Source organism: Hyperoodon ampullatus, assembly GCF_949752795.1.
Source record: "Hyperoodon ampullatus genome assembly, chromosome: 2".
NCBI lineage: Eukaryota > Metazoa > Chordata > Mammalia > Artiodactyla > Ziphiidae > Hyperoodon > Hyperoodon ampullatus.
Window position 1 is genome coordinate 12,841,133 of NC_136915.1, and position 20,948 is coordinate 12,862,080.

At 40.6% G+C, this 20,948-nt stretch overlaps 1 protein-coding gene across 1 annotated transcript in view; it reads left to right on the forward strand.

The window, feature by feature from the left end:
- Positions 1 to 1,386: 1,386 nt before the first annotated feature.
- Positions 1,387 to 20,948, forward strand: part of DNAJC16 (DnaJ heat shock protein family (Hsp40) member C16) — a gene marked incomplete at its 3' end in the record, with an annotated part of 31,883 nt that continues 12,321 nt past the window's right edge. Inside the window, exons 1-6 of the mRNA XM_079698037.1 lie at positions 1,387 to 1,565; positions 6,390 to 6,456; positions 7,471 to 7,804; positions 16,687 to 16,871; positions 18,654 to 18,758; positions 19,460 to 19,618. Coding sequence (XP_079554163.1) covers positions 1,399 to 1,565; positions 6,390 to 6,456; positions 7,471 to 7,804; positions 16,687 to 16,871; positions 18,654 to 18,758; positions 19,460 to 19,618 — 1,017 coding nt within the window. The 5' untranslated portion in view covers positions 1,387 to 1,398. The remainder of the gene's footprint in view (positions 1,566 to 6,389; positions 6,457 to 7,470; positions 7,805 to 16,686; positions 16,872 to 18,653; positions 18,759 to 19,459; positions 19,619 to 20,948) is intronic.

A 20,948-nucleotide genomic window follows, 5' to 3' on the forward strand; every position in this document is an offset into this window, starting at 1 on the left:
CTGCTGACCCCGTAGTCAGTAAATCCTTTACAGACGTTTAACTCCCATTTTGATCCTTTCAAGGTGGTATTATTTACCCCCATTTTATGAAGGAGGACATGAGGCTTAGCAAGTTTTAAGTAATTTGTCCAAGGGCATAAAGTGGTAGAGGATAGATCCCAATGTTAGTCTGATTCCAGAGTCCATGTGCTTAATTAGTAGCTACATCACCTTCTCAATTTTTAGCGTGCTGTATGTGTTTTGTAAGAGAAGAGGTTATAGATTGCCTTTACAGAAAAAGAAACTGGTTTGTTTTCGGATTTTATTCAGCATGCTTGCAGTCCTAAACTGTGGCCATCAGATTAGTCAGTTTCTTGAGGATTTAGACTCCCACTTGTCAAAATCCACAATGTTACAGCTTTGCCTCCCTTAAGTAAGATGTCATATTAGATACTTGATCCTTAAAATTTTAGTGATTTGTGAGAAACCAAGATATGGCCCTTGAAAAATCATTGTGTGATATCACAAAGAGCATACTCCTGGAGTGTAAATGTCCCTGCAGTACAGCACTACCTTGTTCATTTACCAGCCAGGATTACTTCCAAAATCCACAGTGAATTCAGTCACTACACTCACCAGAGTTGGAGCTTTAACATTTGAAGACCATGCCCGGTCTACGATCTTTGCCATTAATCCCCCTTCACGTGGCAAACTAAAATTTTTCTCACCACTTTTTTTCATCTGAGGCCTCCATTTGTAATGACAGTATTGCTAGTGATTAAAGAACAGCTTCTTATTTTCTTGTCTGAACGGGCGTGGTGAGAAAGAATAGAATTGGGGCACACAAAGTTGTAACTGCAGTTTTTGTAGAGTATTTCACTTTCATTCTTATACTTATTTAACTCCCAAGAACATCACAACGATCTCATTTTGTAGTTTTGCACATGGTAAATCTTAAGATGTCATGAATGTGTTTAGCATGTGCTCAGTGAGGTATTCTCTAACACATATTTTAAGTTTAAACTATTATTGTCAGAATAAGTGAAATAGTGTATTTGAGATGTAGTTGCCTTGATTTCCCTGTGTATGTTTTCCCACGTTTGCTTATTATTTCTTCTTCTCATTCGTTTTCAGTCATTTCTGAAGCTTTTCTAATACAAGGATTTTTGAAGAGTTGCTATTCTTATTGCTCATCTCTTCATCTATAATCGTTCTTATTTGTGATATTCAAAAACAGTAGGAAGATTGTTCATTTAAGAAGATGTGGTCAAACAGCTTGGCACTTTTCCTGCAAAATATCTTTTGTTTTGTTTTTCATCTGTATATCTTATACCTTTACCTAGAAAGCAAGACTCTCCAGATTTCTACCACTAAAACGTACTGCCTCTTCAATCATTTCAGCTCTGGAAAGGAAGAGAAATGGAAGTGAAAAAGTTGAGCATTTCCTGGCAGTTCTTGATAGTTCTGGTTCTGATCCTGCAAATTCTGTCTGCGTTGGATTTTGACCCATACAGAGTCCTAGGGGTCAGCCGAACAGCCAGTCAGGCTGATATTAAAAAGGCTTATAAGAAGCTCGCCCGGGAATGGTAGGTGAAACAAAGAAATAGCAGTTTAAAATAAGCTAAGCAGTTTTAGCAGGAGAATGAAGCCTAAATTATGGTTAGCTTTTATTTGTCTCTGTTTCTGTGTTCATTAAATATATAATACATATTTGTCTAACGTATTTTATGTGGGAGGACTTGTATTCGTATGATTCTAGAATTTTTAGTGATGAGATCCAAAGCCTCTGTTACTATGAAACCCCCTGTTAGGAATTCTTTGGCTTAAAGAATTGCCTTGATACTGTTCACTTATTTAATGTTAAAGTAAGTAGGAGGAAACTTTAATAAATATATATTTTAATATATATTATATAAATTATATATATATATATAACATATGTAGTTAAGAGTGGATAAGCTGTCCTTCCCGTGATTCATAAAGTAACTCTTTTTTTTTTTGTGATACGCGGGCCTCTCACTGTTGTGGCCTCTCCCGTTGTGGAGCACAGGCTCCGGACGTGCAGGCCCAGTGGCCATTGGCTCACGGGCCCAGCCGCTCCGCGGCATGTGGGATCTTCCCAGACCGGGGCACGAACCCGTGTCCCCTGCATCGGCAGGCGGACTCTCAACCACTGCACCACCAGGGAAGCCCCATAAAGTAACTCTTTACAATGCCATTGCTAAAGGGAACACTATCCAGTCCTATTGTCTAGGTTATTAATTTTTAAGCTTTCAAAAAAATTTTATAGTAAGAGCTTTTCGCCCTCAATTTAGTAAGAATATTCAGGAACTGAGTAAATTACTTTAAAAAATTATCACATAGAAAAATCTTAATTTTACCTGTAGGCATTGTATATGCTAGGGAATAAGCAAGTGTTTGTGATTTAGCAGGATAGCAATAAATTTAAACCTTATCTTGGACAAACATCATCTGTTTCTTCCACCAGTGCCTTGGACACGACACAGTAGAAGCGCTAGATTATATAGCTGGAGGGGATCAGCAGGAGGAGGAAGGGATGGTGAGGACACAGGCGGCTAAAGCTGGGTGGACCAACCAGAAGTAAGGAAAGGAGGTTTGGGATGGGAGCCATCATCGAGTACCTACTGCATGCTAGGCTTCAAGTTCTATGCTGTTTATCTCATTTAAACCTTATAATTACCCTTTGAAGGCAGATATTGCTGTCCCTGTTTTTCGGGTGAGGAACTAGGCTCACAGTTGGTGAGTCTGTATTACCTGTGGGTTCCATAGGTTGGCCTTCTGCATCTGTACCAGCAGGTAGTTTATTGCTGTTTTCTTTTTTTTTTTTTTTTTTTTTGCGGTACGCGGGCCTCCCACTGCTGTGGCCTCTCCCGTTGCGGAGCACAGACTCCAGACGCGCAGGCTCAGTGGCCATGGCTCACGGGCCCAGCCACTCCGCGGCATGTGGGATCTTCCCGGACCGGGGCACGAACCCATGTCCCCTGCATCGGCAGGCGGACTCTCAACCACTGCGCCACCAGGGAAGCCCTGCTGTTTTCTTTTTTAATCACTTACCCATCTGGGCAGAAGCGAGAGTGAGTGGGTTAGTGTCTGGGTGGGTAGGAAGTTACGCAGGAGCAAAGCTGCCACGTGCAGATGACACCGCAGGCTGTGCATGACTCTTCCTGACACCATTTTTCTTCAGTGAGAGATGCATCTGAGTATTCAGTTGGTTGCAGTAAAGGTGAAAGATAGTTTAAAATATACTTTTGAATGTTTTGAATATGTAACTATCTTAGACCATATTCATATCATGAGGAACCCAGAATTGGATACGAAAAACACAATCTCTGATTATGCATGGCCTCTTTCCAGGGACTCTGCAGCAAAGTTGCTTTCTTTTCTACATCATTTCAGACTCTTGCTTCTTTGTATTTAAAGCAAAATACATAAATCTGCAATTCATAAGGTAACAACATTCTTTTAGACACAGTGTGGCCTTTGAATTACTTCACAAGGTAGCAATATTCTTTTGGACAGGATATGGCCTTTGACAAAATTTGAAAGCAGAAATGATAGCTTGGTTATGTGGGATCTATTAAAATGTACAGCTTTGACTTTTCTATCTTCCAGAGCTCAAAAGGGTGTTATGATATTAATTAAATAAATCATGTGCTTCTCCTCCTTAATTAGAGTCTCTCTAGGCATAATATATCACCATAGAAATAAACTATGATCCAATGAAAGTCTAAAATTTTACTTTACCTTTGTATTTTCACTGTACTATTATTTTCTGCTGTTTTGGCTATGGCAGCATTTTATCAATGAAACAGTTTGTTTCATTTCATAATGGTTTCATGTACGGTTGGCCCTTGAACAACATGGGTTTGGACTGTGCAGTTCAGTTGAGCCCCATGTTGTTCACGGGTCAGCTGTACACTGACAATAGCAGTTTCCCAGTTTGACTTTTCAGAATGAGCTATCACAGTGGGGAATGGTTAATTATTGAATCGGATTTGTAACCTTCCTCTGCTGTTTCACCACTTAATAGTATTTCTTACGTTGCTCAAGAGCTTTCCCTTTGCTTGGTGAAACCTCTTTTTTTTTTTTTCTTTGAGAGTTTTATTTGGCAAGAATTTTTAGGACTTCGAGCCCGAGAGGCAGCATCTCAAGTAATCCTGGGAGAACCGCTCCGAGGAGGTGACGGGGGGAGCTAGGATACATGCAAAGGGCAGGTAGTCCAGAAACCGTATCCAACTACTTTTTCTCTCAGAAAACTGTTTCTCTCCCAATAATTAAGTTTTATTATAGGTACTTTTCTTTTGTCATCCACACCGGCAGAATAACTCCTCCCACCCCAAGACAAAGGCATCATAAAATTTGATCTGAAGCAAATGGGTATAATGTAGTCATTCACCTCAACAGTAATTGATTTGTCTGATACTTTCCTATATTACTTTTTCTACCTTCGTTTTTTTCCCCTTAAAGGTAGCGCTAGACAGCCAGTAGATACCAAGTACAGTGTTTTCTTCACTTTGAAATATAAAGGGTGTGTATGATACTGTGGTCTGTGAAATGTTTCACGGACACTGGGTGGTACTTTCCTAGAGCTGAATTTATCCTTTTCTAAATGCTTTCAACTTTGTGGTATCTTCCTATAATAAGGAAAATATTCCTTCTAAGCTAAAACCGTCTTACAGTATAATCCTCCTTGTTCTTGGGCCTTGGTTTCCTCTGTTTCAGGATCTGTGGTTTTAACCCAGCTCTCAATAGTCTGTCTTTGGTTCAGCCTCCTTAAAAGCTCCTTCCTACCCTTCCCTTCTCCCCCTACAGAGTTCTGTATGTTAAATCTTCATTTGTGCAATTGCATAATTTTTATCTTCTCAGCCTTTGGCCTAAGTTTGAACATTGAAAGCACTTTTTTTTTTTCCAGTCATCTAGAAACATACTTTGGAACCACCATCTTGTTTCCTTAAGTCATTATTTTCATTGACATCTAGCTGAGATTTTTTTTCCCTACTAATATTTGTAACATCTACGAAACGTAAGGTAGATAGATAGTGGGAAGCAGCCGCAGAACACAGGGAGATCAGCTCGGTGCTTTGTGACCGCCTGGAGGGGTGGGATGGGGAGGGTGGGAGGGAGGGAGATGCATGAGGGAAGGGATGTGGGAACAGATATATATGTATGACTGATTCACTTTGTTATAAAGCAGAAACTAATAAAAAAATTTAAAAAAATTAAAAAAATAAAAAAAAAATAATATTTGTAACAGGATTAAATATTTAAGGGAGGAATGATGTCTAAATTCAACAGCCAATAATTTGAAGGTTTTTTATTTTTAGAGAAGTCAGAATATTGGTATAATTCATTCAGACATGTTCCTGCTAGAATAAGTTGGTCAAGTTGTAAATTTTTTTTATTCCGATGTACTTGGTGCTGTTTTTAGTGGCCATTTGCTTCCCAGTGGATTGTTTCTTTCCAGAACCTTTGCTAGAGGAAATGTACTAGAAGTTAGCAGGAGTGATTACAAAAAAATAAGCTCTGTAATAGAATCTCTTAATGAAATGAACATTGAAAAATCAGTTGGTATAAAACACTGATTTAGGTTTTAAGCGGTTCTAAGGAAATAAAACCCAGCCCCTACTTTCCAAAACTTTAGAATCCCCAAAGCTGAAATTGGTACCAATACAAGAAGATTACAGAATAATATATGGCAGCAAGATGGATACAGTTAATTGCCAGCTGTGTATAATAGCAAATATTAGTTCTAATATTAGTTGAAATCACTTTGTATAAACTAGATTTTTCTCACATTTTAAAACATGTGGCCTTGTAATTATTATCCATTTGTAAGTAGGCAGTCAGGCAGATGGGATAACCAGGGGAAGAGTGAAAACTAAAATGTTCTAATTTGAACATCAGCAGCAAGATACCATTTGGAACATGGTCGTTACTCAACAAATTCATGGAATATCCTAAAAACTGTTTGCTTTGTCTACCTGAGTTGTCAGAAGAAATACCTACATTGATATCATTCTAACATTGGGATGAAATGCTGCCATCCTGGGAAAAGAAGTTGGTTCTTACGGATAAGTGACTTTAACCTTGAGCTCCAGCCGTGTTTGGGAGCAGTGTAAACACAGATACATATCCCACCCTTCCTCAGTGGGAGCCTGGAGCGCTATCTGGTGCTTTGAAAATGTGCCCAGCTGAAGCGCTTTGGGAAGAAATTGCCTGTTTCACAGTTTATTTACTATAGTCACGTGAAGCAACTAATTGCTCCTCCCATCTTTAAGAAACTGTCCTAACAAAATGCCCTTCCATTTGCCTCTGTGTATACAAAGATGTTAATTGACCATGTATAGAACATTAAATCCAGCCTCACTGCCTGCCCGTTTGTGTTTCAGGCATCCTGACAAAAACAAAGATCCTGGAGCAGAAGACAAGTTCATTCAAATTAGCAAGGCTTACGAGGTATCGTGTCAAACTTTGTGATATATCTTTTAGCTCTTATAAAATATATCTTAGGTGATCAGTTTTGTAAAGTCCTCTCGGAGAGGGCATGTTCCCCATGCCCTTGACCCCGTGTCTAGGTGATGGTAGAGACAACATATTTGGCCACATCCAATATGTTGAAACTAGTACCTGAACACTCAGCTCTTAGAAAAAGTGGCCTATTTTAAAGGCTTTAATTGGAATTTTAGGGTCACCCTGAATGTATGTCTCTATTTCCTTATATTACATGCTCACTTTGGCAGCATATATACTAGAAACTTATATTAAAGAATCACAGAACAATTTGCCTATATTTATTAAAGTGAGTTAAGGTTACAAATACCTTTAAACACAAGGTTTTTAACAGTTTTCCAACATAGCAGGTTAAGTAAGTTGGTCTGGAATATGCAAGAAAGATAAGTCCATGGCTTCCTGATTTGTGTAGGGTAATGTTCTTCCGCAGACAGTGCTTAGCTTATAGAATGATGCTTCATCCTAAAACAGGTTCTTGAATTTTAGACTTCAAAGTTACTTCTAAGTAAAACAAAGTCAGCTAACATACAGTCACAGAATTCAGTCCTGTGGCTATTTTTTGGTGTTCACAGCTTTCCATACCTTCGTTTGAATTACTCCAACCTAGATGGTATGACTGAGTCAACGTTCTCGAAGTTGAGCCCTAGCGATCAAAGTTATGTTAAGTTTTCTTTGCTTTATTGACGTGTTTAGTAGTGTGATAGCTCAGAATCTTTAAAGCCAAGATGATCATGAGTAGCGACACAACTGAAGTATTTTGTTTCTGAAATACTTAATTTTTTAAGAGAAGTGTTTCATGGTATATTGAGTGATTGCATTTAAAACATCTACTTGTGTTGTATCTTTACATTTATCTTTTTCCTATGTCTTCCAAGCTGCTTACAGGAAAGTCCTTTAGATGATCTCTTTTTTTTCCTTCGTTTCCCGGATTTCTTATTTTTTTTTTCTCTTTCTTTATAGATTCTTTCCAACGAAGAAAAGAGATCACATTATGACCACTATGGAGATGCCGGGGAGAACCAGGGCCACCAGAAGCAGCAGCGAGAGTATCGCTTCCGCCATTTCCATGAGAATTTTTATTTTGATGAACCATTTTTTCACTTCCCTTTTAATTCTGAACGGCGAGACTCAATTGATGAAAAGTATTTATTGCACTTTTCACATTATGTGAACGAAGTGGTTCCAGATAGCTTCAAGAAACCCTACCTCATTAAGATCACCTCAGATTGGTGCTTTAGCTGTATCCATATTGAGCCTGTTTGGAAGGAAGTAGTTCAAGAACTGGAAGGGTTGGGTAAGATCATTTTATTCCTTGGAAGATGTTGGTATAGGAGAAGGTGACTTTGACATCTCTTGAATTTTATGGGATATTTGGGCGAAGGAACAGTTAATGTGACTTCTCTTCACAAATTCATGGTGACTGGTGTTTTCCGGGGACACATTTTCAGAGAGGGGAAATGTGTAAGCCACTTTCATCCTGCATTACTAACTTGAAGCTTTATCTATATAGTCTCCTAACATCTAGCTGAGGGCCTAATATAGAGGAAAAACTTAAAAATTATTGGTTGAACAAAGCAGCCCTCGAGCACCAGTTTTAATGCTGGTGGGATCTGCAGGTTATCCTTATGGTGTTTGTGATTTCACTCTGTGTATTAATTTGCTAGGGTGGCCATAACAAAATACCACAGACAGGGTGGCTTAAACAGCAGAAATTTATTTTCTCATAGTTCTCAAGGTTAGAAGTCCAAGATCAAGGTGTTGACAGGTTTGGTTTCTTGTGAAGCTTCTCTTCTTGGCTTGCAGACGGCCACCTTCTCCCTGTGTGTTCACATGGTCGTCTCTATGTATGTGTCTGGGTCTGCTGTATCACACTCTTTCTGTGACCCTAACAACCCCATTTTAACTTAATTACCTCTTTAAAGGCCCTATCTCCAAATATAATCTGAAGTACTAGGGATTAGAGCTTCAACCTATGCATTTTGGGGGCATACAATTCAACCTATAACCCATAGTATTCTAATGGTCATAGGTTACCACCCTCAATCACAGATTAGCCTTTCCTTTGTTCATAGGCACCACTTAGCGCCAGGAAAATTTTAGTGATCCAGGAAGGATATTTATTTTAATGACTTCTAAAAGTTGGAATTACTGAATTAAATGTGTGTGCGTGTGTATGTATGTGTTTTATAGGCATTAGCAGACCTATTGAGTAACTAAAAAGGGACAAACTCAACCATGGGGGCTGAGGGGCCTGGATTTCTCTGGAGAGCGTGCACCACTGAAAGCCATCGGTTCATTTATTCTAAAACAGAAATTTCAACCTGTTGTCCAGAAGCACTCAGGTACTCAGATTTGCCAGAATGCTTTCCTAAGACTGAATCAAGTTCTTGCAAGACAAGGGAGTAAGTTTAGCTCATTGTCTCACGTGTGGCAGGCGGTCAGCAGATGCTTTCTGTGGCGCCTGATGAACGAATGAGAGGCCGAGGTCAGGCGGAAGCCGCCGGATCGGACAGCTTCTTCATCACACAGCACAGCTGCACTTTGTGCCATGCCAGGTGGTGTGCTGAAAATCATTTAACCTCTTCAGTCTAGGAGCTGACATTAAAACCCCAGAGCAGAACGTAAACATTGTCCCAGTGCATAATTTAGAACAGTAATGCATTTACACCAAGGTCAGATCAGAGCCAACAGGCAAGCATACATGACGTGAGGCAACATAGCACAGTGGTCAGCTGTTATGAACACATGCCTTGGAGTCAGATAGACCAGTTTTCAGATCTCAGCTGTATCATTTACTACTTTATGTCCTTGGACAAATTACTTAGCCTGAGTTTCTTCAGCTCTAAAATGGGCTTATAATGTCAAACCAACAGGATTGTTACGAATATTAAATGAGAAAAAATGTGTTTTAAGTGCCTGATATATACAAAGTACTTAATAAATGAACCTTAGAGAATTTCTGGTTAACGGGGTTTTCTGGTTTACCAAACTAAAATTTTTGAAAGCACCTATTTTGTAAATTCCTTTTAAAAATCTTTCTCAAATGTTAGTTTTCTTCAGCTCATAGACTGTCAAGCACTGACTTTTGCCTTGTTTTTAGCTAAAGATGATTAGATGATTAGAAGCCGGCTGGACAGGAAATGGAGGAGTAACATTCAGGCAAGAGGGAACAGTGCAGGCCGGGCAGCAAAGAGCATCCTCAGAAGAGCCAGCAGCAAGGTGTGACTTGAGTGCAGGTGAGAGTGGAGGAAGCAGGCAGAGCATGCTGGGAGCCAGGTGATAAGGATCCTTAAAGTCCTGACTAAGGAAGCTGGACTTTATTGTATAGTATGTAGTAAAGCCAAGAGTGATCTAATCAGGTCTGTGCTTTAGAAAGCTAACTCTTCAGGCTGCGTGAAGGACAAATTAAAGAAGGTGAGAATAGAGACAGGGCGGTTACCTCTCCTGGCAAGACAGCAACCATTGGCCTGAGCTTGGGCAGTAGGAACAGAGGGGACAAGTGTCGGATATTTCAGGGGTAGGATCATGAAGGGACCTGGCACCTGAGGACCATTTAAATGTAAGAAATGAGGAAAAGAGGGAGTCGAGATTGACTCTGCGTTCTGACCTGAGCAACTGGATGGGCAGGAAATACAGAGAAGAGTTGAACTGGGGAGAAGTGATTCTAAGTAATGACTGTGGTTTGGACATGCCAAGTGCAATGACATGACAATAATAATATAAGCATAATAATAATAGCTTATATTTATTGACAGTTTACCGTATGCCAAGCACTAGTGTGAGTATCAACTCATAAGCAGCTCCTTGAGGCAGGTGCTGCTCTCTTCCCGCCTTTATAGAGACTTGGCACATATTGGTACCTTGTCCAAGGTCCCACAGTTGGTATTTGGCAGAGCTGGGATTCAAACCCAGGGAGTCTGGCTCTCTAATCCCCGTGGAGAACACGATGCCCTGCTGCCTTTCAGGGTCCTTAAATCTGTGGTGATTGAAGGTCTTGCCATCCTTTGGGGTTGTTGTGCTGCATGATCCTAATAAGTCAGGACTCCAAATGACAAGGGTGGAAGAAGATGGATTTAGATCCATAGAAGCAATGTTTATAGGAATTTAGTCTGTTCCCCCACCTCACCCCCCAAGTCTCCTAGAAAGCAGGTTTTGACTAAATGTATTAAATTAGTTTGGTTTTCCTCTTTGGAACATTTGGATTTGTTGAAGATTCCTGACAGTCAAGTTCCACTTGGAATGTTAGATGACACTGAGATGAGATATCCATGTATCCATGTATCCATGGCCAGTATCCATGGCCGCTCCCTGTCCGAGCAAGGCAACATTATCCTTTAAGACAGTTACTGCAGAAAATGTTTCCATTCTGAGTTGACGGAAAGAGCGGACAATCTTCAAGATTAGCTGGATGGTCTGGGGAAGCCTGGATATTATCTCAGAATAACATAAAATGCTGACTTGCAGTAAATGAAGGAAATGGAACAGTTCCACCCAGAGAAGAAATGTTGTAGCTATTTAGATGGAATCTACGGTCTTGCAGTTTGGGTAATAACTAGTGTGCAAAAGCATCCAGCATTTATAGAAAACCATGCTGTGGAGGAGGGTCCAGAAATAGCACTGCCCCTGGCCTTGAGGAGCTTACTGTTAATTGAAGAGAAAATAGGTACCCGGAAAATTCACACCAACCTCCCATTCGCAAGTACAGAATAATATAGTACTACAGGAATAAGTAGAAGATGATAAGGAATTCATTGCATGTTCTCATTTAAAACTTTTTTCTTGGGAGTTCCCTGGCGGTCCAGTGGTTAGGACTCAGTGCTTTCACTCCCATGGCCTGGGTTCAATGTCTGGTCTGGGAACTAAGATCCCGCAAGCTGCGTGGCATGGCCAAAAAAAAAAAAAGAACTTTTTTCTTAATGGACCAAGTACTATATTAAACACTAAAGTAAATATTATAACTTTTTTTAGCATTTTACTTATTTTTCATTGTGCTAAATGCTTTGTATGGATTGTCTTTATCCCCAAAGTAATCCAACGAGGGAGAGACTATTATTATCCCTATTTTACAGATGAGGAAACTGAGGCCCAGGAAGGTTAAGGAACAACTGAGGTCACACTGTTTATAAGCAGCAGTGTTGGGGTGTGGACCCAGAAGTCTGACTCCAGAGTTCAGTCTTAACCACTGTGCTGCACTGCTCAGAAATAAGTAAAACCTGGTCCTCGCACCCAGGAAACTCAACTAAGAGACACACCTGAATCATCACAGCACGCTCAGTGCTCGCTGGGAGCTGCAGACAGTCTCCAGGGCGTCAGGGAGGTTGCATGTCTTGAAATCAGATATCATTTTAGGGAAACCCAATTTGGATGATCATGTAGTGTTTATCCACCACGACTTCTTATTTTAAAAGAAAGAATAATTCCTCTCTTTCAAGGAATTATTCCTAAAAATAGCTAAGTGTATAACAACTTCATACTGTGTAGGAAAACGGTCTGCCTAGATACTGGTTAAAGTATTTTTTTTTTCCTCCTGAAGCTCCGTGTTCTTGATTTTTGTTGTTTCACATCATTTTGCCTCTTAGTAGTTTGGTTATTAACAGGTTTGTATTTAGCCAGATTTGACAGTGCCATGTTCTTTCAGTTGGCTCTGTACCGTCCCTTAAGGCGTATGGAAAAGGTGAAAGAAAGATGAGTATGTGTATGCGACAGAGGGGAAAATGAAAGAATTTCCCTAAAAGGCGTGATACACGTTTAGGATTGCATAATGAAAGCAAATATAATTTGACACCTCAAAAGAGAGATCTTTAGTACTTTACAGAAAGAACATCCTCTTACAAACTCAAAAATAGGAGAAGATATTGTATTTTTAATTCCCCAGGATCTGCAAATTAGCCCAAAACATTGATCCGTAGAAAAATCAAATGTTTCTGCAAACGGTAACACACTTTGCCTTTCTTTTAAATTTGCTACTCAAGTTCGTGTGGTTGCTGGTGTGTCCTTGTTATCCAGCCAGGTTATGCTGAATCAGGATAAGAATAGGAGAACTGTACTTGCTGAGCTCACTTTATGAACCCGGAACTTTGGAGTGTAGAGAGTTTGAAGGCAGAGGAGGAGACGATAGAAATTGTGTTGTCCACTGTGACTCAGAGACCCTAAGTCACCACCAGTCATAGTGGTCATTTCCCAGCCTGAGTCTTAGGGAGAAAACAGTGCTGTCGACTTTTCTGACTCTTCCTTCCCAGCTTGGATGGAGGGAGAGGAAGGGATTAGTTAGGTCTGGACTTTAAGGAATTTCAGTATTCTTGTTATAATCTTAAGTATCTTTTCAAGAGGAAAAATACCACAAATTTAAACACCAAATGTGTATCATTCTTTATGCTATTCTAATTCGTGTGATAGTCAATCTATAGGAAAGAAGTAACATTCCTTCAGAGTTTAGAAATCGGATTATAATATTAAGAATCAAAGTCCTTTGTAGAAATGATCCAAGGAATAGCCTTTTATAGACTGAGAAATGTTTATGTTTGTTGAAGGTGATGTAGGTAATTCCAAGGACTCAATGGTGATTTTAAGTAAAATAAATGAAACCAATCACTTGTATTCTGTTTTAACTAGAAAAAAGCTATATTGATGGGAGCATAGGAGAGGTGGGGGGAGGATGACATAAAGAGTGAGAGTGTAACATTGTTTATCCCACTCCACACAAGGAAGGGAGAGAGTCTCATGGAGGTGAAAATTCCACTCACACAAGAGACAAGTCTCTAGATCAGACTTCACACGGTCTGGATGAAATAATACTTAATAATAAGAGTTGTAATTAATTAGGCGCCCACTATATTCCAGGCTCTGGGCTAGGCTCATTTTTATATTATGTCATTTAGTCCTCACAATAATTTATCTCCATTTTACAAATAAGGAAACGGAGGCTCAGAGAGGTTAAATGACTTGCCTAAGGTTGCACAGCTAATGGGTAGCAGAGCTGGAATTTGAATCTGGATCTGACTTTGAATACTTTATTCATTTACTTGTTTTTAAAAAACTGAGTGCCAGGAACTATTCTAGAGATTAAGGATACAGCAGTAAACAGAATAGCCCAAAACCCCTACGTTCATAGAGCTCCTATATTCTAGTGAAGAGAGACAAACAAACAAATAAAATATACAGCCCGCCAGATGGTGGTAGAGTGTGATAAAAAAGACCGGGTGCTAGGGAATGCCGGGGTGAGAGGCTTCAGTTTTAAATCAGGCAGATGAGGAAGGGCTCACTGAGCAGGTGGCCCTTAGGGGGCGAGAGAATGAGCTTCCGGAATATCTGAGGGAAGAGTGGGGAGGAACAGCAAGCGCAAAAGATCTCTTCAGTTTCCTTTGCTCTCCCAAGACTCCTGCATCCCTTGTCCCGATTCTGGGCCCACCAGCCACCATTCTAATTACTGATTCTAGTCCCAAAGTCTGGTAGAGGGCACCGCTGAATCATGCAATTACTGGAAAGGCATATTCCCCAGGATCAGTTAAATACGGTGGCTCTGGCCTATGCAGCAGTCCCTGGTAAGGTCATGGATGGTGGGTCCGTCTCTAAGAAATTTATCCCTCCAGCGTTCAGAACCGAGGGTGGAAGAGGGTACTGGAGACAGGAAGGAGCCAGGCTTTACAGTCGGCTGGGCCTGGGTTCAAATCTTGGTCCTACTGCACACTAACTGATGCCGGCTAGGTTGGCTCGGCCTCTCCAAGCACCAGCTTCCTCATCCATGAAAATGACAATACTTAACCACTCAGGGGGTTTGTGGGTGTGAAAAGTGATAACGGATATAAAGCTGTAGGCATGCTGCCTGTCTTAGAAAGGTCTCAAGACACGTTGATTCCCCCCTTGGACCTTTGCTGTGTGGCCACTTGACCTTGCTAGGTGACGTCTCTTCTCGCTTTACATGAGACTGCGTCTCTCAGGTATGTGCCTGCTATGTTCTTGTTCTTTCTCCTGCTCACACAATCTTAGGTGCACTTTCATTTACTGACATTGTTCTGTGGTTATTTTTAATGCCTCTAGTGTGATAGACTGATGTACTAGACTTGACTCTAGAACATCAAGTTGGGATTCTTTTTCTGCAATTTTATCACCTCTGCAAACTGGGATAAGTCAGTTCACCTCTCCGAGTCTCTTTATCTGTAAAATGAGGGGAGTGGACTATGTGATGTCTGAGGTGCCTCCTTTCCTGCCCTTGAGATACTCACAGTCAGATGGCCAGCAGATAGATTTGTTTAGCCTACTCAGCAATTTTAAAGTATTAAGTTTGCAGTCGCTGCCATTTACTCAGCAATTCCATTTGGGGGATTTATCAATTTATCAATTAAGAAGTTATCACACAGGTACACAAAGATGTGTATACAGAGATGTACAAGGATGTCTATCGAAACATGCCTTATAATAGTGAAAGCCAGAAGCCATTTCAATGTGCAGCAATAAAGAATGGGTTAAATAGATTGATAGTGCAGTTTCAGTGATGAGCTCCTACTGTGTGCCAAGCTCTGTTCTGGTGCTTGGGGTACATCAGAGAACTAAACAAAGACCCCTGCCTTCAAACGGCTTACATTCTAACAGGGGAAGACAGACAATAAAAAATCCACAGAATGAGGAGCTTGGGCGGGGTGTTAGAAGATGGTAAGTGCTATGGAAAAGGGAAAGTGAGAGGCTTGAAGGGGATCCTGAGTGTGGGGAGGGCAGTTTTAAATCTAGGAGTCGGGTCGTCCTCATTGAGAAGGACCTGCAGTTGGTGAAGGAGCCAGCTACACAGATGTCAGGAGATGCACCAGCCAGCACCGAGGCCCGAAGACAGGAACGAACGTGCCAGTGTGTTTAAAGAAGAACAGGGATGCTGGGGGCTAGAGCAAGTGAGCATGAGGAATGGGAGAGGAAGGGGGCCAGGGGGCCAGGGGCCAAATCACAGAGGTCTTGTCGGCCTTTGTGAAGATTGTGGTTTTATTCTGAGTTGAAATGGGGAGGCTTTGCCGGATTTGGGCAGAGGAGCGACATGATCCGTTGTTTATGTTTTAGAAGGAACAGTCTGGCTACCGTGTTGAGGACAGACAGTAGGGGGACAAGGAGAAACACGACACCATTGAGGAGGTTATTGCAGCAACTCGGGAGAGAGATAAAGATGCATAGGAGATGGGGTACAATGGAAGTGGAGAAAAACAGTTGGATTCCTGCTGTATTTTGAAGACAGGACCAATAGGACTTGCTGACGGATCGGATGGGGGGTGTGAGAGACGAGAGGGGTCAAAGGTCACTCTTAAGACTTTCGTCCTGAGTAACGTGAAGGAGGGAGCCGCCATCAATGGAAATGGTGAAAGCCAGGGTAGAACAGGTTTGAGGGAGGAGATCAGGAGTTTGTTTTTGAAAACTTTATACTTAGAGGTCTGTTAGACACCCAAGAGAAAAAGCATATTTACTGGTTATTAACATTTACTGAGTCTCCAGTGTTTAGCAGAGGAACTAGCCCTCCAAATATATTGGTTGAATGAAAGACAAGAAAAGTTATTCAAATACTAAGTGAAATAAGTGTCAGATGATCCCATTTTATTTTATTTATACCTGTGTGTATACATACACACACACACATATTTGCGTAAGAAAAGGCACAGATAGATACCAAAATATTAACAGTAGTTATGTGGGATATGACCAAGTGATTTTAACCTAATCTCTTTCTCTTTTTGAGAATCTGTACAAAATCTCTATAAAATAGTTTATGTACAAGGGAGACACGCTCTGAAAGGTGAGAAGACTATGATTCTAGCCCGTCGTTAGATTCTAGGTTTTTTCAACCACTGCAGAGTTGATGAACCCTTGAATTGTTTACAGGTGGTGTTCTTTATGAATAGGAATACTGTGGACAGATTGTTCTTTTCTTTTGAAGTATTTCTTCACAATCTACTCCCAAAATTAGAAACAACGGACTGAAAGAAAGATTTGTAGCCCTTCTTAAACATTGCTAGATGGCTCTGCAGAAAAACTGAACCAATTTAGCATTCCAGCAGTGATAGAATGCTAGACAGTCTATCAGGAAAGATATCCCCTCCAACTAAGTCGGGATTTCAGTTTCACACCAAAAAATTACTTAGCAGCATTTCTTCACCTGCCGTGAGGGCATAAAAAGTCTTCATGGAGGTTTTCCATATTTTTCAGGCGTAGGAATCGGCGTGGTCCACGCTGGCTACGAGAGACGCCTGGCCCATCACCTGGGAGCACACAGCACACCAGCCATCCTAGGAATCATCAATGGGAAAATCTCCTTCTTCCATAATGCAGTTGTCCGTGAGAACCTGCGACAGTTTGTAGAGAGTCTTCTTCCAGGGAACTTGGTGGAGAAAGTAAGTACCTGGCTGAGAAGTAGTTTAAGAGGCTCCTGGGACTACTGGCTGCCCTGAACTCTACCTGTGGTCATCCTCAGACCTGAGTTTCATTTGGGGCGGGGCAAGACACACATTAATTAATTAATTACTCTAACTAAATCATTTAAATGAAGTCTGCCAGAGACTGAAAATTGAAACAGACGAAGTAGAGAGACTGAAAGAATCATCCTTGTCAAAACCGCTGGGAAGATTTACACTGTCATAGGAATCTGAGCCTAAAATGAGAGTGCCTCTTATTTTCTCAACAAAAAATTAGATCACAACATGGAATGAAGGAGGTCTTTCCAACTCGTGCATTTGTTCATTTAAAGATACTTTTCTTATGAGAGTACTCAAATTAAGTTATATTTGGTTATATATTTAACGATCATATCTATTGAAAACACCAGATTCCATGAAATCAGATATTATTTTTGGAACTTTAAAAACATATAGCGATGCAACAGTGTGAATAAATTTCACAAACAAAAGATTGAGCTAGAGAAACCAGGCACAGAAATTCCCACAAACTATAAACTATGATTTTTATATTTAAGAAGCACTTTTCCCTCAGTATCTGAGGTTAGAGCTCACAGGAGCTAGAAGAAGATTCTTACGTTGCTTTAAATGAAAATAATTCATTCCTTTAATAATACCAAGGAGAGTGAACATACAAATACTTCCATCCTATTTCTACACAGCCTTTCCCACCAGGATCATTACCCACAGAAGAAATATTTGTTGGACTTAACTTGAAATTGTCAGAGAGCATTGCAGCCTCCTAAAATGATGATAGGTTGTCCTGACAGGTCCTCAAACCTTTTTAAAATGCCTGTTGTATGTCAGACATTATGATAAATGCTGAGGACTCTTTCCAAGGAGCTCGCAGTCTAGTAGGTGATTGTTTCCCTCCGATATGTAGAGTGCCCATCCTGGAGATTTGAGAAAGGCTTCATGGCAGAAATGACCCATGTACTGAGTTTGCCAGGTGAGGAGAGAGAAGTAGGGAATGAGTTCCAGGCATACAGAGGTAGCCTGCTTTGTATGAAATAGTCATTAGTGAGTGGGAGAAGACAAGATTAAAGGGGTTAACGGGAATCTCACTGTGAGGGTCTCCTTTAAGGAACTTGGACTTGGCCTGCAGGTGATGGAGCCATTGAAAAGGGCTGAGCAGTGGGGTGAAATGATGAGATTGAGGTTTTATATAGATCATTCTGGAAGCAAAGTGGAAAGATAAACTTTTTTGAACTACTATGAACATATTTTCTAGATAGAAATTTAATTTATTCAAGTTTTTAATTTGTTTTCTTGGGATTATTTTAAGGCATAAACAGGGAAACACAAAAGTAGCAATTCAAATGGCAGTGAATGAACTTATGTAATGTATAGGTGGGGGTGGGCCCACTTATTTTTATTTAAGCCATTTTAAAAGAGCAGTTGGTGCATTATCTTCTAATAGATTAAAAAGTGCAGTCTGTAACTGAGCAAGAGCCAACTTTGAAAGCTCATTTTTTTTATAATATGGTCAGTAATTGTTTCAGAAAAGATTATGATTTCAGTCTGTAAGGGTTGGATCACATGAAAATATGAAACCAATATCTCTTTAATTAATTTTAGTCAAAGGCAAAAAATTAGTTGTCTGCATTTTTTACAAAACAATCTTTTACACATATTTGATTTTGTTTAATTATCTCCTGACTGGATTATAATGCAGTTGTTAAGAATTAAATGTTGAAACTAATATCCTTTATTCAATTTAAGGTTACAAATAAAAATTATGTCAGATTCCTCTCTGGCTGGCAGCAAGAGAATAAACCGCATGTCCTTCTGTTTGACCAAATGCCCGTTGTACCACTGATCTACAAGGTACTTTAGGTGCTGGGGTAATGTTTTCTCTTATTTTGGTGATTTTCTTTTTTGTGAATAATAACTCATCCCAAGGGAAATGCTTGAAGACCAGAAATTTGCTTTAACCACCATACATTGAGGACCTACTGATGCTATTACTGTGCTAGTACTTTCCACACACATAATAGCATTTAATCTTCAGAAGAACCCAGTGATACAGATTATTATCCCTACTTTTACTGAAGCTTAGAGCAGTTGTATAACCTGCCCAAGGTCTCCCATGTTGAATATCGATTCCCTTGTAGCCTGTCTGATTCCAAACCTGCCCTCTGAATATATACTATACTTCTATCTAGCACCCCTCTGGTTATCACCGTGATATGAGATGGGAGAGGAAAGTGCTAAACTGTTGGCGTGGTCACTGCCATCTTACATAATTAGGGTACAGGTCATTCCTCAAACCTCCCACACAGTACAGATCGCAGTAAGATGAATATCTTGCTCTGTCTGAAAAAAAGAATTAGTTGTTGTTTAGCTTTGTTGGTACGGTTTTTGTTCATGGAGCACCATAGAATTCCTACAAGGGTACGAGGGTGTAGCAGCCCGAGTGGGGCTGTATAAGCTAGCGTTCGTCTCCACCCACTGATGAGGACAGGTCACACTTAATTTAGATGCTGTGCTATCAATTTCATTTCTTCCTCTCTGTTATGCCCTAACAGTTGACTGCTTTCGCATATAAAGATTATTTGTCATTTGGATACGTGTATGTCGGTTTGAGAGGGGCGGAAGAGATGACGAGGCAATACAACGTCAATGTCTATGCCCCCACCATCCTGATCTTTAAAGAACACATACACAAGCCTGCAGATGCTATCCAGGTATGTGAGTGTCACCTTGTTTCAAGATGGCCCTCCCATTTTATCTCAGGGTGTCATATAAATAAACAGCAAAATCGAGCACAGCAGGAGAGGAGAAGAAACTAGTTTTACTCTCTTCCTTTAGGGACTTCCCTGGCGGTGCAGTGGTTAAGACTCCGCACTTCCACTGCAGGGGGTGCGGATTTGATCCCTGGTCAGGAACTAAGATCCCACATGCCTTGCAGCACAGCCAAAAAATTAATTAATTAATTAATTAATTAACTAAATAACATCACTGGGAAAAAACCCATAAACTAAGTTAAAGAACATACACTGGGCTTCCCTGGTGGCGCAGTGGTTGAGAGTCCGCCTGCCGATGCAGGGGACACGGGTTCGTGCCCTGGTCCGGGAAGATCCCACATGCCGCGGAGCGGCTAGGCCCGTGAGCCATGGCCACTGAGCCTGCGCGTCCGGAGCCTGTGCTCCACAACAGGAGAGGCCACAACAGTGAGAGGCCCGTGTACCGCAAATAAATAAATCTCACTAATAATCAGAGGAAAGCAAAACATTTTCTTCTCTCATCAAATTGTTAAAGATTTTTGAAGGAAAAATACTCAGTAGAGTTGAGACTACAGAGAAACAGGGACTTCTCTTTCTTGCCTTGCTGGAAGAAGCCTCAGAAGTTTTCAGAAAAGCGATTGGGTGATAAAACATCAACTGCCTAGCAGAAGAGCATTTCTGAGTGCACACAGTAGGTGAGCACACCTACTGTGTGCCAAACACTGCTTTCTGTGCTGAGGGTGCAGCCCTGGACAAGACTGACAGAATTCCCCATCCTGTGTTCTAGTGGGGACGACAGAGAATCAGCATAAAATACTCTATCGTGGTATGTTATATAGTGATACGTGCCAAGGAGAAAAATAAAACAGGGAAGAGGAACGTAGGGTATTAGGGGAGAGGGCTCACATTTTTAAGGTGGAGCAGCCAAGAAGGGCCTCATTAAGGAGACACGAGTAAAGACCTGAGGGAGATGACATTACCTTTTAGGACTCTATCCTAAAGGAATAGGAACTCGGGCAAAGAATTACATACAGAGATGTTAAATATCATTTTTAATACCAAAAATGAGGGGGAAATATAAACATCCAACGTCAGGATAATTATTGGTACATCCCAGAGACTATTATATAGCCATTTAAAGTGGCAACTCGAGAATACTTAATGATGGGGATAATTTTCCTAACATAATGTTACAGCGCAAGCAGGATGCAGAATTGTATATGCAGATGATTCACTGACCTCAGTTTTGTAAAGTGAGTGCATGTGTGCATGTGTACGCACAGGAAGAAAC